Genomic DNA, 16,524 nt, shown 5'->3' with positions numbered 1-16,524 from the left:
ATATATATATATATATATATATATATATATATATATATATATATATATATAATTTATATTTATATTTCTTATTATTTCTCGACCGCTGCCAAATCAAAGTTTTATATAAACGTCAATTTCCTTTGTAATTTCACTAATTACTTATTAATAAAAGCAAAACTGCTTTCTTATTAATTTAGTCAGGACAATTACCTCTTAGTTGCAACAGTTTTGCAGCAAAGAATCAAGCGCGTGCGTAACATTTCTAAACAAACGCGTAATGACTTCCGATCACAATTGCGCGCGGTGGTCCCAAGAGGGGTCACAAAAATTTGGTTGCAATTCTTACTACAGTATCATATCTCCATGTACACTGTAGCGCCCGTGGCATTAGCTGGTCCACTCTGTATAGTTCTTTGCTTCGGAGCCAACGAGACGTTCCGTACGGCACGGTCGGCCCCGCAGCCTACTTTTAACGCATAGCGATCTCCGTCGCCGCGCGGGCGTCCGCGCGGCTAGCGTGAAGATCCTACAATTCCATCCAGCAGAACACAATCCCGTTCGCGCGTCATGATCCAGCCGTGAAAGACTCGGCTCACACCACAACCTGCCACTCCGGCATCGCGACACCATACTAAGTGGCGCTATGCTAAGCGAATCGACGCGCGATTCGACGTCACGTCGACGATTATTGCGAATGCCGGTGCCACGGTGTTGCCGGCGGCGCGGCCTGCTTTTGCCCGCCGGGTCTAATGTTTATTTATCGAGTTTACGGTTCATCCTCTTTCCGGCCCAGTTATTGCGCCGCGCCGCCCCGCGAGAGAATACCAATCTCGGGAATATTGCGACGTACGGCTCGTGTACACACGCGAAGCATGCGGATTCACGGACTTGGTTGGGTCGCGCGAGCGAGGGTGAGACGCAGCGCGGGATTAATTACGTGTGTGTGTGTGTGTGTGTGTGTGTGTGTGTGTGTGTGTGTGCGCGCGCTCGCAACCGGCGCAGAGAGTCGATACGCGATTCGTTGCCGAATGAATTGACCTCTTAAGCGGTAAGTCGGAGAAGTTTCGTGGCCAAATACTCAATTGCTTTGGATTTACTTGAACTATCGTATTCTTTCAATTCATATACAGGGTGGTCCCCCACATAAGTCTTTACAACTCGGTATCTCAGAGATAAAATGTTTTTAACAAAAGGAAGGTATATTGAAGGGAAAAAATGATAATATTTATTTGATCCTGGAATGAGCTTGGAAAGCCCTGCCAAGATCAACTTCAATTTTTTAAATGGAACTATATGGTTTTTTCGGTATAAGTCAATTCCTCTAGAAGTCATTCAGCATATAAAAGTACTGAGATAAAGATCATTGAAAAGTAAATACTTCCTCAGATTTTTTTCATTTCTATCACTTTTTAATACAAAAAATATAAGAGATATTTCATAAACTATTCACTTTTCTACCGCCTTATCTTAATACTTTTGTATGTAGAATGACAAAAGAAATAGACCAGTGATATTAATGTTTACACACTGGTCAACAACATGGTTTACATACAAATCTGTAAAATGCACAAAATTTTATTTAAAGTTTCTGTATGTTTTTCTAGACAACAATCAATTTTACTATTTTACTTATCATTCTATATGAAAAAGTACTAAGATGAAAAGTATTAAGATGAAGTGGCCTCAAAATTACAAGAAATAACAGTAAAGGGAAGAGAAAATCTCGACATGTTTATTTAAAAAAAAACCTCTCGCCTTGGGGGAAATCGGGCATAGTGATTTGAAGTCACCGCTGAAGAAATTATTCCGCGGCTGATTCGCTGTGGTCGTGAAACGTAAGGATTTAACGAAACAGTCGAAGCGTTGCGTCAGTCAGTCGGCGAATAGATATGTCCCTCGTCGTGTTTTGATAAACGCCATAGAGTTTACCGACCCTGCTGCCTCTCGTCGTCGTGGTCGTTGTGTTGCGACACTCGAGAAATCGCACGGCCCGCCGTAACACGCACTCGACGCATACGTGTGGGCTGTGAATTATCGAGCCCTGCTCGCAATCGCGCGATTTGTGTTTCGTCACGTGCACGACCCACTTGCGAGCCACGAAATGCATGCCGGAACGAAGATCGGCCTGGAACGGCGATTTCCAAGCGCCGCGAAGGTGCCTCAGCGTTATGAGTCTCGTGAAGTAAATCACGAGGCGAAACTTGTACCGTTTGAGCGAAATATAAATAAAAAGTAGGCCCGCGCGAACCTACGTTCGTTACAATCCATCGGACATCCTCGGAATTGTTCGGGACGCGTTATGCGTGAATGTGGATTACTTTATCGTACTTTAAATTGCTATTTTGAATTTCACATCAACGCATCCCGAAAAGAGCAATCAAGCAAAACGAAATGAGTGTCGAGGTTATGCGAGTTTTGCGAATTGCAATCGAATCAAATCGAATAAAAAGTAGAGTCAGATTGGCAATCTGACACAGGAAAATTCAAACTATTGAATTTGGTCAAGAGTGTAAGAGAGACTAGGCGAATTGAGAAACGTAATTTTATATAGATCCTTCCCTTCAACTACTTAAAAGTTTTATCTAACTGCATATGTAATGCGAGTAATTTCACCTGTAGTCGAAAGGTCAAATCAGACCAGCTGAAATGTGTTGGATCAATTTTATGTGTTCACCTTACTCAATTATAAATTTTGAGCTTGTTTCACGCAAAAACAAGAGCAAGCAAAAATAAGAGCGAATGCAAGAGTTTAATAAAATATTCAGATTTCGTTGAGAGAATAAAAAGGGAATTGGTATTTCAGCCTTGAGAAATTGAATTCGTGTAATTCCATTCCGGTAATTTCGACGGATCCTTTCCTGCTTTATTTGTAGCGCACGCGTTCAAATAACGAAGAAGAATTACCGTTAGCTAAATCCTCCCCCGGCTGATTTCCTTCCGCGTTGCGCAATCGAATTGGCGAGATTTCGGCACGGATACAAGCGTAGAGCTCATCGCGTCTGTAAAAACTATGCGGCGCTACGGCTGTCGTGATGCAAACGTTAAGAGGCAGAAAATAGACATATTCTATCTTTGTCTGCAGCAGAGCCTGCCAATAAGTTCACATGTTAGAGCATGCAGGCGGGGAGTGTTATTTTCGCCTCACTAATTTTTACATCGCATCTGGTCATTCGGCTGACATTGAAAAGCGCGAAAACGAGACTCGCGAACGTGATTCAATTTCAATCGGTCTGAAACGCGCTCGCGATTTCGTTGCAGGCCATGAGACGGGGAGTGTATTTTCCGAAATCGGCCGAGCAGCAAATTGTGGAGCGCCGCTTGTTTTCTAAATATCGACGATTATTCGGGCATAGGTATAGGAGATTCGACCCTAATTCTCGAAGGTGTGCTCAACGAAGCGCGTGGTAAAATCAATGCCGGGTCTCGAATGTGGCACGTGTGTTATACGTGTACTCAGTTCCGCCTGAAGAGACAGCGGCTTTGTGCGAATTTTAATGCCTCCGCGCCGAAGGCGGCGGCGGTAATCCTCATTTTACGCTTTGTCGATAAAATTTAATTAGGCGATTTCTTTTACGCCCAGCGCGGAACTTCTGAACAGCGCGCGCGCGCGAGGCGCGTAAGATATACGATATCAATTATTATTACCAAGAGCTGTGTGTGTGTATATGTATGAAACGCGAAAAGCTCGTTAATGCGCCGTTAGTCATTCGATATAAATTTCGCGAGAGTGGCGCGGCCATGCGAGATTTCCAAGAGTCCGAGTTAACAGACGCAAACGCGGCCGCGTAGGCGGGCCCGGAAAAAAGAAAGAGAGATGCGATAATAAGCCGAGTATTAATGTTTCATAAAGATCCCGCGGGGAGAAAAACGCGGACACGGATTCGAGGCTGGAATACGCGTAACGAGCGCGTCGTGACGCGTCGAGTTTCGCGTTTTCGTACGTGGGAGAAATTACGCGACGAGGAGACACGACGTGTCGCGACTACGCGATATAACCGCGGATGAGCGAGGACTATTTACCGGTATTATAAAGTAGTGTCTCGCGCGCGTCACGCGACTGTCGTGTACATCGAAACGAGGAGGAACGAGAAAAGAATCGAAGAAGCAACCAGACGCACACTTGTGGCCCGTTGGACAACCGGCGGGATAACAAGGTTCAAACGCCTGCTACGCGTCGCGTCGCGTCGCGTGAAACCTGTTCGATCCAAGTGCTCATTTGTCACTCAGTTTTAGATCCGCGGCCGGTTTCTTTGTTCGGCGCCATATGGAATACGAGGCAACAACGCGACCGCGACCGTGTATACATATTATGAAAACCAGAAATCCGTGTAGCAGAAGAACCGTTAACGCGCTGCACCGCGCTCTCGCGTACGTATATTCGCGCGAGCGCGTTCCTTGCGTGTGTGTGGGCGCACGCGCGCGCGCTCGTGCGTGTATGCGTGCGTATACGCTCGCGCTTCTCCTCAATTACCCATTACTACTACGCGCGCGTATTCGCCTCGCGAACATGTTCTTTTTATTAACGGCAACTACCGCACGTACGATGCACCTGCGATGACTAACAGTAACACGTGGACAAGGGGTCGTGCGGGGAGGGAAAGAGGGGGTGGAAGGGAAGAGAAGAGAGGAGAGAGGGTGAGAGAGAAGGAGCGCGATCTAAGCGATTCGAAACAATCGCGAGTTGCTCTACCGGTTCGTCGCACGAATCCTACCAGCGCGATCCCACAAACGCCACGGTCGATTACGGTACGACACATTCGGCGGCTTTCGACCGTCTCCTTGCCGACGGGAACGTACGCTGTGACATGCTAATTGCTGTTACATAATATGTAATCAAGCGGAGAAAAACGGTAAAAGTTCCTCCTGTGTGTCATGGCCTTGTCATACGTCATAAATCAACGCGCTGTCTCGTGGAAAAGTGCACTTTTAATTAAAGAGAAGGAGGAAAGGAAGAAAAGAGGAAGAGAAAGAGAGCAGCTTTGGGTTAACCCTTTAAGGCCTAATGTACACGGTTTTGTACGTTCATGTAACTTAATTAACGTAATTAACTTTGCGTCCTCCCCAATATTTTTTCTATTAGCAAAATAATGGTTCCGTCGATATGTATTATCGATCCATTCGAGCTACATAGAGCTATACTCTTCGTCCCAACCCGCGGAATAATAACTTTCCCGCTGAAAAAACCGATGTAGCGATCGTGTGCAGAGCAAAATCGTTGACACTCAAGGTCATGTGAAGTTGCTCGCGTGCGCGAACGAAAGTGAACAAATTTCATTTTCTCCTCGATGTTAACTTAAAGTACGAGGTTGACATTCTTATCATTCGTTTTATCACAATTATAAAATTCATTAAATTTCCTACAGTTCTAGAGGACACGTGCAAACATGAGAGTGCACATAATTGATGATACATTCGGAAAATCGTATTTCTCGGTTAATTTTATTCGGTCTATTTTTGGTCAATTGTTTTCGGACAGAATTCTCCGTCGGGAGCGTCCTTCAGGATTTCAGGCATTTCCACTCGAAGGAAATCGATATCCGAGCTGTAAAGAGTTAAGAACGCTCGGCGTTCGATGTGGCATGATTCTAAGTCGCATTTGCTCACGCGAAGGTCACGTTACCTACTCGGCTTGAGAATCGAACGGCCGTGTTTAGCGCTGAATTCGCGCTAATAAACACAAACCTACGCTCTCGGGCTCGTCCCGGTATTGTGGCTTTTATCACGACGCCGAGCGCGGTCGGTACGATCTCTCCTTTCATCCACGTCTCTCTCTTTACCTGACTTGCCCATCGGCGGCTGCCCCAGCCTGCTGAACCACCTGAAGAACCTCCTGGCCGTGGTGGCCGCCGGCGGCCTGCATCCGTCCAATATAACCACGCCGTTGTTATTGTTGTTGTTGTTGTTGTTAGGTCCCCCGCGATCCGGCGGCGCTGTTCTGCTGTAGGGTGACATCCAGGCCGTCGTCGTGCTCTGTATGGTGGCACCCTTGACGGTGGTGATGGAACTGGTTATCTTGGCCGGGTGGGGCACCCAGTCCTCCGAAGCGACCGGCATTTGTCTCGTCTTCTCGTCGGACGAGTCGAAGAAGACGAAGCCGCAGAATACGAAGGTCATTCAAAGGCTTGCGCCTGGCACACCGTGAAAGAGAGCCAGATCCGCTGTCGGGTCCGTGGATATATATGTATATATATATGTGTGTGTGTGTGTGTCCCGAATTCGCCGCTCTTTCAATCCCCGCGGCGACGACGGCTCCTCGACGAAGAGGAGCCCGGGCGACTCCCCGCCGATATCTCACGCACTGAACGATTGAGGGCGCTTATCACGGCACTTGAAGCAACGTCGCCTACATCGGTCGACGCCGACGGGATAATCGAAGGCACTCGATCGCCTTCTCGATCGCGATGGTCTCGTCGCGGATCGTGAATCCCGAGGATTCGACGCAAAGACTTTCGGTGCAGCCGGAGCGCGATAGGGGAGAGATATGACCGAGCGACTTCTCGCGACTGCCAAACGAGATGTGCTCGCGTCGCGAATCGCTATCGTCGGTTGACCACTCTCTCGACCTATTGTCTGCTCGCGGACTCTCGCGGACTTTCCTTATCAGCGACGACGACAACGGCAACGATCAAAAGTTATCGCCTGTTGTGCACGTCACCAGGTCTTACGTAAGGACAGACGAATGGTCACTGTAATTGATTCGCGCGCGCTGCGCGTTCTTCAGCACACCACGTGCTTCTCCTCCTTCAACTTGTTGCGCGTTCGAATTCGTTGGCTGCTCCGCAGCCGCGCGATCTTGTTCGTCGAATAGATTCGTGATCTTGCTGCGGGCCTCAAGCCTCAAGTCGAAGTGAGTTCATTAAAGTAATCGAAAATCGCGCCGCGATTGTCGCAAGGGTTATTTGAACGCCGGCTAATGGCTTTGCTATTTGGTAAGTTACAAGGTACTCCGTTTCCAGTGTTGCAGCCTTACTAAATAATACTAGGTTCCCTTCATCGTCAGACTTCTCCCTACGACACGTCTCGGACGGTCGGACACTCGTCTACGCGTGACGTGACCACAACAACAACAACAACAACGACTACGAGGACGACGTTTTACCGCACGCTACACAGCACTCGACGCTTGGCGAGAGGTCGAGGTTGGTTATATATATATATATTTCTCTCTCTTTCTCTCTTTCTTCTTTCTCTATCTCCACCGGTCGTGCTCGGTCGGTCACGTAGCTCCCTCATTACTCGCGCATCGCCGCTCCGTGGAGAACTATCATCGCCGTGCACAGTTCATTCGCCCTGAACGCGCGGTCAGCAGACGACTCCAGAATGCCGACGAGTCCGGCGACGGCGGTTATAATGCGCCGCTCTCTGTCAGCCGTCTCGCTCCCTTCCGGAGAAAACGCGAGAGGACGAAGGACGAAGTCGAGAGCCGGGGATCGTCGCTGGGACGATCTGACCGTGCGCGCGTTCTCGATCCTCTCGAGAAACAGTCGCCTCACGTCACGTCACGTCACGTCGCGTCACTGGTATTAGCGGACACTCGCGAAGCACGAATTTAACCCATCCTGAAAGGGAACAAGACGCAAGGGGGAGCACCGGTTGCGCAATCCACGAGAAGGACGCGAGAGGACGATTCTCGTCGCTTATTCCACTGAACGCGCTCGCACGAGCGGAGAGATCACTGCGACGAACACGCGATCGACGACGACGACGACGACGGCGTCCACGCGGCGAAGACGCGCAGAGAAGACGACCGCAATCACTCGCTCGCTCGCTTCTCTCGGGAACTCGCGATAGACTCGCGTAGTGTGTGCCGTGCTCCGACCGAGCGCCGCTTCTCTCCGCACTACTATAACGTGCCACCTCGCCGCTCCGTCGTGCCTCTCTTCCACCACTTTGCCGTGCCGATCGCGCGCGCGTTGCCCGTGTGCGTGCCGAGGCTGCTGTTGCCGTTGCTCCCCACTTACTTTCTTGCTCCGCTCCGCTCCGCGGCACGCACACCCGCGCGCACTCGGCCACTTACCACCACTACCACCGCCACCACCACCACCACCACCACCACCATCGCCATCACCACCGGCACCGCTACCACACACACTATCACTACTACTGCTACTACTACAGCTGTGATCGCCACGCACACCAGTCCCCGGCCGGGCTGCGTAAAGGCTCTGTCGTGTCGATGATTTGCGATGGGACCACGGATCACTGCGCGGATTGTGTCATTTTCAACGAAAATGTCGCAATGCGACATATGAGGGAGAAAAAAATTGGGAAAAATCAGAAAAGAACCCCGGATGTGTTTATGACGAACGACTTCGCGGCGCATTATTAATACACATCCAATAAAATATCATCTTGTCTTCAGCGGGATTCTGTTGCTTCAAGCGGAGATTCTTTCAAAACCAAAGCGAAATATTCTTACACCTAAAAAAAGAACTCTAGTTGCAAGACGTTACCCTATATTTTCAGCGAAAATTTTACCGAGAGTGTTCCTCTCCTAATGAGAAAAATATAAACTATTAATTGGAAATTATCTCTATACTAAATATTATTCCAATTTATTTTTCTCTTTAATAGAGGGAATATGTTTACATGAAGCAAGACGTCCTCTTAATAGAAGAAATTTTCTATTAAGGTCACAAGACTTGTACTGTAAGTGAAAGGCGAACTTTTTTCTTCTAACTTTAAAAATATTGTGCTTAGAATAGTTTCTTTTTGATCTTGAAAGAAGCTTGCTGAGACCATATATAAGAGAATTCCGCTAAAGATGATATTATATTATTTGGAGTACACGGGATTAAATATAGTGACAGGTACAAAAGAGATGGTGAATAAGTAGTCGTCAATTAATTCAATCGAGTTCGGGCAGAGTCGATTCTTCTTCGACTTTAGCTCTTACAATTTCGAGCTCCGACGCGCAGTATGATACAGCCTTTAATCGTTTCTTTATCCTGCTTCCCTGTCGCTCTCCCTACCAGGTCTCTATTCTCATCTCTCTCTCTCCTCTGCCTAAGCCGGTCTATCGTGAACACGCGGACGCACACCTATACGCACACACAGCTAAGCGCGCCTATTATTCCCCCACCCACACTATACGATGCCGTGCGCGTCTATACGTCGACGGCCGCAATGTCGGACTCGCCAGGTCGCCAGGTCGGCAGATTGCCGCTCGTCGACCGTGGACCTCTTTTCGGACCCACGAACCTTTACAATTTCGTAATGTGAAGAAATAGGAATTTGAAGAAATAAAAGAAACGGTGTCACACACGATACCAAATATACAATCGAAAATACAGTCTTTTTCTCTGTCTCTATTTGTTTATTTTCTTAAGTAACTTTGTAAATTAATCCTCGGGGCCCATGAGATGGCCATCCCGACACTGGACGCGTCGCGAGCCGGCGCGACAGACAATATTCGCGACGAGTGTCCGCCTTATGTCGGTACACACGCGGTATTATGCGCAAAGCGTAGGCGGTGCATCGCGAATATATATGCGTGTGTACGTGAGCGCATCGAAAAAAGAGGAGGGAGAGAGAGGGAGGGAGAGAGAGAGAAAGAGAGAAAAGAGAAAAAGAGAGTAAGTCCACCGACACTGCTATCTCACCGTGACTGACAGAGAGCTGAGCTGCTCTCTCGCACGCGACGTACGTGCGAATGTGCGCGTATGTGCGCACAGGTGAGCGTGTGTATGCACCGACTTCGGTGCATCCCCACCTTCGTGGTGCACCTAAGGTGTTCCTTCTCGCCGTACCTGCATACCGCGATCACGCGGTTGCGACGCGCCACGTTTGAAAGTCCCTAAGCTCACACGAGCCCAGCACGTTGATGTGTACGACTCGACTCGCGAGAAAATTATTTGAAAAATTCGAGTATTTTTGGGAGAGATATTTGCACCCCCTAAACGAATATAATATTATTTTTAACAGAATCCTTCTATATGTAGTTTCAAGAGGATTTTTCTAAAATCAGAGAGAAAATATTCGAAAACGAAAGAACTTTGTGGTGCAAGGTATTTTATTCCCTGTAATTCTATATTCAAAACGACAACTCTTACCAAAAGAATATTCTTCTTCTAAAGTGAATTATTAATTGGAGATTTGCTAAATATTATTCTAAACTTTTTTTTCTTTTGAATCAAGAGGAATACATTTGTTTGAAGTGAAACATCTTTTTACTAAAAGAAATTTCTATTAAGAACGCAAGACACTTGTGGATAAAGGACAAAATTTCTCTTTGACTTTAAGAATATTGTGCTTAGAATATTTCCTTTTTGGTTTTAGAAGAATCCTCTTAATGCCATATATAAGAGAATTCCGCTAAAGATAAAATTATATTTTCTTGATTAAATAATACGTACATACATACATATGTGCTATCCACGGCAAATAATCGATCGCAGTGCTTCACTTACCTGAAAAAAGAGAAAAGTACGTTAGAAATGAATCTGTATGCTATTTATGATGACGGGATTATATGCGATTATAAGTATGTGTGCGTGGGTGTGTGTGTGTGTGTGTGTGTATGTGTGCGAAGAATTCGCTGAAGATGATATAATATTTTTTCATTGTACACAGCAAAAATTAGCAAGGAAATTTTGCGTACTATTCGCGCCAATTTCGGAGTAAATTCTAATCGGAGTATGTCCAAATATTTAAGACAGTAGTTGATTAATTTTATTTTAAAATATCACTCAAGGCCGTTTCTCTTCATAGCTTACGAAGATAATAATAAATTTCTGCAATTCCCTTGGTATCTTTGACTCATTAACGTATCGAATCTTCTCAATCTTATTCCGTCTTCGTGCGAGCACTTACTCGAAAACAAAACGAGATACGATAGCATAAATGCCTCTCCATTGGCCAAGATGGAAATGTGATTTGTATTCAACGAGTTGGCATTATCGACCCTTATTACATCTTCGATATTTGCTATCCAATTTATGAGGTCCAATTTATCGGCGCCCCATGAGCGTGACGTTCACGCGCGTTGGCCATGTCCGCGTTCGCAGAACCGGTCAATTGATTCGCTGATAAGTCTAAACAGCGATTCGACATGTACGATCGATAGGTGATCGCTGCGTATGGGGGAGCGTATGGCTGCTGGTTGCTAACCGGAATACGAGGGAAAACGCGGAATGGAGCAGCGCGCGGAACGAGAAGCGGAAAAAGAGAGAGACTGAGAGATGGACGGGAAGATAATAGGACGGAATAGAGCGGAATTTATCGCGTGCTTCAAAACGAAAAGTTCTAGGAGAGCACGTGCGCGAGAGACAGAGAGAGAACACTACGAAAAGTCAAGACGCGTAGAGAATTTTGCAATTTAAATAAGATTACAGAGAACGTATGGCAAAAGGAAAATACGCGCGCGGCATCAAGATACGCGCGCAAAATAAAACTATAAATTTGAAAAGTTAATAGCAGCATTATATAAATCATTCTGGTGAAACCAAGTGCGTTTGCATAAATGGAGAGAGATAAAGGAAGAAAAAATCGGTAGGGCGGCACAAGGAGAGGGAAACTCTCGAGGGTTCCATCGGTAATTTCTTTTTTCCTGCTATTGACTAGACGGACGAGCATCACACTCGCGTTCGAAATGGAAAGTCGAGGCAATTATTATTCGGCCGAGCGGCGTAACAGAGTCCGTTCCAAAGGCGAAGTAAAAACAGAAAGCGTGTCGGTTCGCTCGCTCGCGCGAACACAGCGAGCGAGCACAGCGAAACTTCATGTAGTGCTCTTCTGCAAACAAGGCATGCTGCGGGGATTTCGGATACGGACGCGCACTTAGCGTCGTGTTAAACCTCGCATTACCGTGAACGCGTACGAGCTACGACTACCGAGTGTCCCATTACGAGCGAGTGTCCACCAAACCGCGGTAACTCGAGGCGAAACTCGGGGAAAATTGTCGCACGACTATTGAATTACCGCCGCGCGCGCGCGTTGTCTTTTCCCGGATTTCCCCCGGCAAGACTTCTCCGTCACGGTATTCGTTTCGAGATACCAAGATTTACATTTCCGACACAAGTACCTCGGTCAAGTACAGCGAGATATGTTCGACACGTTCCAGCACGCTCGGTACATTCGGCGGGACGCGATGAAATCGAGCTTCGCAATCCGATTCGACGAAGGATAAGTATCTATTGTGTTAATCTCGCCCATCGCCGACTTCCGGTAGCCGATGCAGATGCAATCGATAGTACTAATGGCGCATTCAACCCGAACGCTTTAACAGTATTCACTGCGGCTAACGGACGCCGATGATTAGAAACATTCTGAAACCAGTTCTCGAGTAGTACCGAACTCGCAATGACGGGACATTCATCATAACCGTCAAGCACGATCTAATGCGCGTTAGCTTGGATTAACATAAATTACTTTCTTCACTCGTCGATCCCACCTGATCGAGCGAGCTTAAGCGACTCGTCATTCGTGGCCAGAGAGAATTTCAGGGACACTTGTTTCAATTTTTCGCGCGAGAAGATGAATTTTGGCGAAAGTCTTTTATAAGCCGTCCTTTTCAGAATGACTTATATTTACAGAAATAAACTTTATATCCCGCAAATAAATTTTTTAATATTTTTTCGGTATAGTTTAATTAAGTTACATATAACTATACAAGTTTTGCATATATAGAGTTAAGGCGTGTAGTTTAGAAAATCATTTTGTAGTCATTGCATCTAAAGTTGAATAGTCATGAGACTATAAAGCTCTTGCAACTATTTAGCTTTGGTTGCAATATAACTACAAAATATTTAACTAAACTATATATCGTAATTTTACATACAAAACTCGCATAGCTGTCACCCTTTCCCCACCCCCTCATATAATATTCTACTACCATGCTTTTTCCTTGAGTGCAGGAAACGACAATGTCTAATTGACATGCGTAGGGCGGCCGAGGATCGCTGACAAGCCGAAAGCTCGATATTAGGAACACACAATTTCCCAAATTGCAGCGGATTAGAACGAATTTCACGGCCGTTAGCTCGGAAATTTTCCGTTCGTTCGCCCACTCCCGCGAGATGTTAATTACGATAAACCGATTACGCGCACGTATCCGCACGCACGCACACTTATACGCGCGCGCACGACTAGTAATAGCGTTGATTAGTAGCAACGTAAGTAGGTAATGGTGTAATCAGAACGAGCCCCGGGGGCGCCGTCGACCTATCTTCATCTATTATCGGCATCCTGATGAGTTAATCGTCAGGAAGCAGAAATCGGCCGCCGAGGTGGCACAGCTCTTAATTATTTGCGATCGATTTCCGATCGAGCCGCACAGAGCGATCTGTAAGATTGGCCCGGTAAGCAAGGAAGAACCCCGGGCAGGTTTGCACATTTATGCATTTATCGTAAGAGAAATGCGGAGACAGAATCGTGAGATGTTCGAGCAAAAAACTATTGTAAGTAACACACGTTAACTGTCGCGTTAATTTTCATTGACTGCGCAGAAACTTGACTGATGATCTTGAAATTCACGGTACCAAAGGTACCGTGAACAAAAGTAACTCTAAATGCATGTTTTTCCACCTTGCAATATACTTTATATATAATTTAATGTAAAACATAGAGCGAAGTATTATTGTCGCGGCGCTCGATATTGAGTATTATTTAGTTAAAATGTGTCCCTTTACTAAAATAATCGGTAAATCGATCATCAAAATTAATCAATGGTCACATCATATGCGATCAAGAGTAACTCAATCGATTGATAAAGTTTGATTAATAATCAACTTCATCAATCGATGAAATTACTTGTGATTTTCTATGCGACGGCCGATTAATTTTGATCATCGATTTGCCGGTAGTCTAGTCTCCGAAAAAATTTGCATCGTTTAATGCCCAACATTGAACGGCGCTCAACCTGTTGGAAAAGAGGGAAGTCCGACTTGAAAGTAGCCGAGTATACTTCCGAACGTCTCGAGATATCGCGCCAACACACCCCATCGCGAGTGAATGACCTTATGCGACGTATTATTAAGTATTAATATATTACTTGTTATCGCTTTGGGATCGAGTGCTGCTTTGTGAAGCGACTTAATTAATGTCCACACACGGCAGCCGAGTGGCGACGACATCAACCAAGTCGCCGGAAAAGCGACGAAAAACGCGTCCGTCCTTCGCCGCGACGCACCTGCGAGCTGCATCAAAAGGGGTTTGCGGGCAGGAACAATGTACCCGGTGTCTCTCGCGCGGTATCCGCCGCGTCTGGGTAAACGAAGGCGGAAATTTATCAGAGCGACTCTTCCGCGCCACGTGTAGACAACGACCTCGGTCCACAGTGTTATCTCGTGCATTAAAGCGTAAGCGCAAGACGAACGTGCTCGCCCCCTAATGATATACGAGGTGTTCCAAAAACGCGATACGAGCAGATAAGCGACGTGAGCGTATTCACCGATTAATCTCGCGCAAATTTATTCTGGTAGTCGCGATGAAAAGAAGAAAGAGGGGGATCGCGCTCTCACGGATTTTGAGGACTCGACGCTGCTCCCGCGAGGAACGCTCGCTATCATTCCAATATAAAAGTTCAACGAAAGTTGAACGAACCGAGCGTTCGTGTCGGAAACTGAAGCGCGCGCGCGCATGCACACATACATACATACAAACACATGGACGCGACCGAATGTTATTCAGTGAGGATATCGGCGCGAATCGCGGAATGCAAATCGCAAATATCGCTTCTTGTAACAATGTGCAGGCCATTGGCATAATTGAACCATTAATGCGCTGCAGGGCGCCGTTGCTGCTGAATTTGTCCGAGAAATGATATGTTAATACAATGTAAATGCGTATCTAATGTTAAACCTCACTCTAAATATAGTTGATTCTCTTGGCAACTAAATCAGTAGTTTAACGAAGAGCGATATGATTCTCCAAGTTTCGCGCTGAAATTCACGCGCGCTAGAGTTTCGGCAAATAAATTCAATTCAATTATACATAAGACTCTTAGGGAGAATACTCGACGCGCGCGGCCATCTGGACTTATAACGTCAGAAGTGAGAAAACACACGCTTGAAATCCCTGCCAATATATGGAAGTAATAAAATACACTTGAAAGAGAAAAAACACTTGAAAATTTATTTGTGAGATATAAAGTTTATATTCACAGAAATCAACTTTATATCTCACAAATAAATTTTCAAATATTTTTTCTCCGTGTGTATTCATAAGATGGCATTTGCAATTGATCGAGCGAATCCACAAAATGATCCAAACATTTTCCTCCCTCTAACAACCAATCAATAACCGTGCAATTAACGCAATAAAATCATGAGGAAAGACAAGTTAAAAAGAGATGTTACATGTCATGTCACGTTAGTTTTACGGCTTTAAGGGTTATTGGAACGAAAGGGAAAGGTTCTATTTTGTTTGATCGATTATAAGTGTCGTTTTATGGATGTATCTTTTTATTCCTATGTATTTTACATGTGAATTTTTAGCGTGTGTATGCGTTTTCATACTCCTGACATCGTTAATCAAGAGTTCCGCGACAGGTGCCCACCACATACACAGAAAAGTACGTAATGCATTCAAGCAACTGTCACTTCATCATTTCACGAGTTTATATGCAAACATGTCTATCATAAGTTTATAATAAGCATCAAATTTATTCCAAGTACATTCTGAGAATCCTAGTGAGTGTTTTCAACCAAAAATAATTGAATTAAATCAAAAACCAATCATTTTCTTAGTACAAAGAGTTGAATCAACATTTTCTCCTACGAAATCTTTAAAATATTGTCGTAAAGAGAATATATTTGAATACATGATGATGCATCTTTCTTAAATTTGTGTTGTGATGATTATATCTGAAGACTGTCACTAAGAAAATATTTTTTGTTGAAAATAACCATTCTTCAAAAGAAGAAAGATAAACTGAATAATCGCTTTTTTAGAATGATGTTTTTTGTGAAGGAGCCTTTAACTCTTTCAGTGGTGACTTAAAGTGACTACGCGATTTCCGCCACGGAAGTTTTTCTCTAATAAGGATATCCCTAGATTTCTTCTCTTCTGAGAACTTTGCGGAAAAGAATACAAATATATCTCATTTTCGTTTGCATTTGCTATGAATAAGCAAAGAAATACTTTAAGTAAAAATAAGAAGGAATATGATGTTTTACCACGGAACTTTTCCGATCACACTCACGCGGCAGTTTCAGGTCCGTTCGTCCGTCTGTCTGTCGAAGTCTTACAGCGTTTCTGACGCAACACGACGTATTCCCGAGAGACACGTCGCCACATTCGGAAAATCGTCATAAAAACAATTACTCACGCGGTTCCACTTCGCCATCGGGTGAACCGCGACGCATGGCCGCTGCGTAAAAGTCCGCGCGATAAAGAGCCAATATATTTTTCCACGACGTTACTGAGCCCGCGCGTGTTACTCGCGTTCATAAAGCGTGCATATTAAAAAGGCCAGAGGGTGAATAAAGAATGAGAGACCGGCCTCGTGCGCGAACGTCGCGCCGCACTTTCCGAGAAGGTCTTATCCGCGACGACGCCGCGACACGAATTTCTTTCTGGGCATATATATGAGATAAGAAAACC

The 16,524-nt window shown here is 45.5% G+C and overlaps 1 protein-coding gene across 5 annotated transcripts in view; it reads right to left on the bottom strand.

Moving 5' to 3' along the window:
- LOC116842782 (serine/threonine-protein kinase tricorner) overlaps positions 1 to 16,524 on the bottom strand; it is a 193,077-nt gene that overhangs the window by 144,479 nt on the left and 32,074 nt on the right. The window contains exon 1 of one of the 5 annotated variants that reach the window (XM_032812460.1): positions 5,760 to 7,916. The exons of 3 other annotated variants lie outside the window; for them this stretch is intronic. In XM_032812460.1, coding sequence (XP_032668351.1) covers positions 5,760 to 6,096 — 337 coding nt within the window. In that variant the 5' untranslated portion in view covers positions 6,097 to 7,916. Of the gene's footprint in view, positions 1 to 5,759; positions 7,917 to 16,524 lie in introns of those variants that run through there. One more of the 5 variants, XM_032812465.1, reaches the window with a different exon arrangement.

Source organism: Odontomachus brunneus, unplaced genomic scaffold (assembly GCF_010583005.1).
Source record: "Odontomachus brunneus isolate Ranch 3 - 2012 unplaced genomic scaffold, Obru_v1 Obru_scaffold_027, whole genome shotgun sequence".
NCBI classification, from domain to species: Eukaryota; Metazoa; Arthropoda; class Insecta; order Hymenoptera; family Formicidae; genus Odontomachus; species Odontomachus brunneus.
Note: the sequence above shows the minus strand (reverse complement) of the source record. Positions and strands in the feature narration are given on the sequence as shown.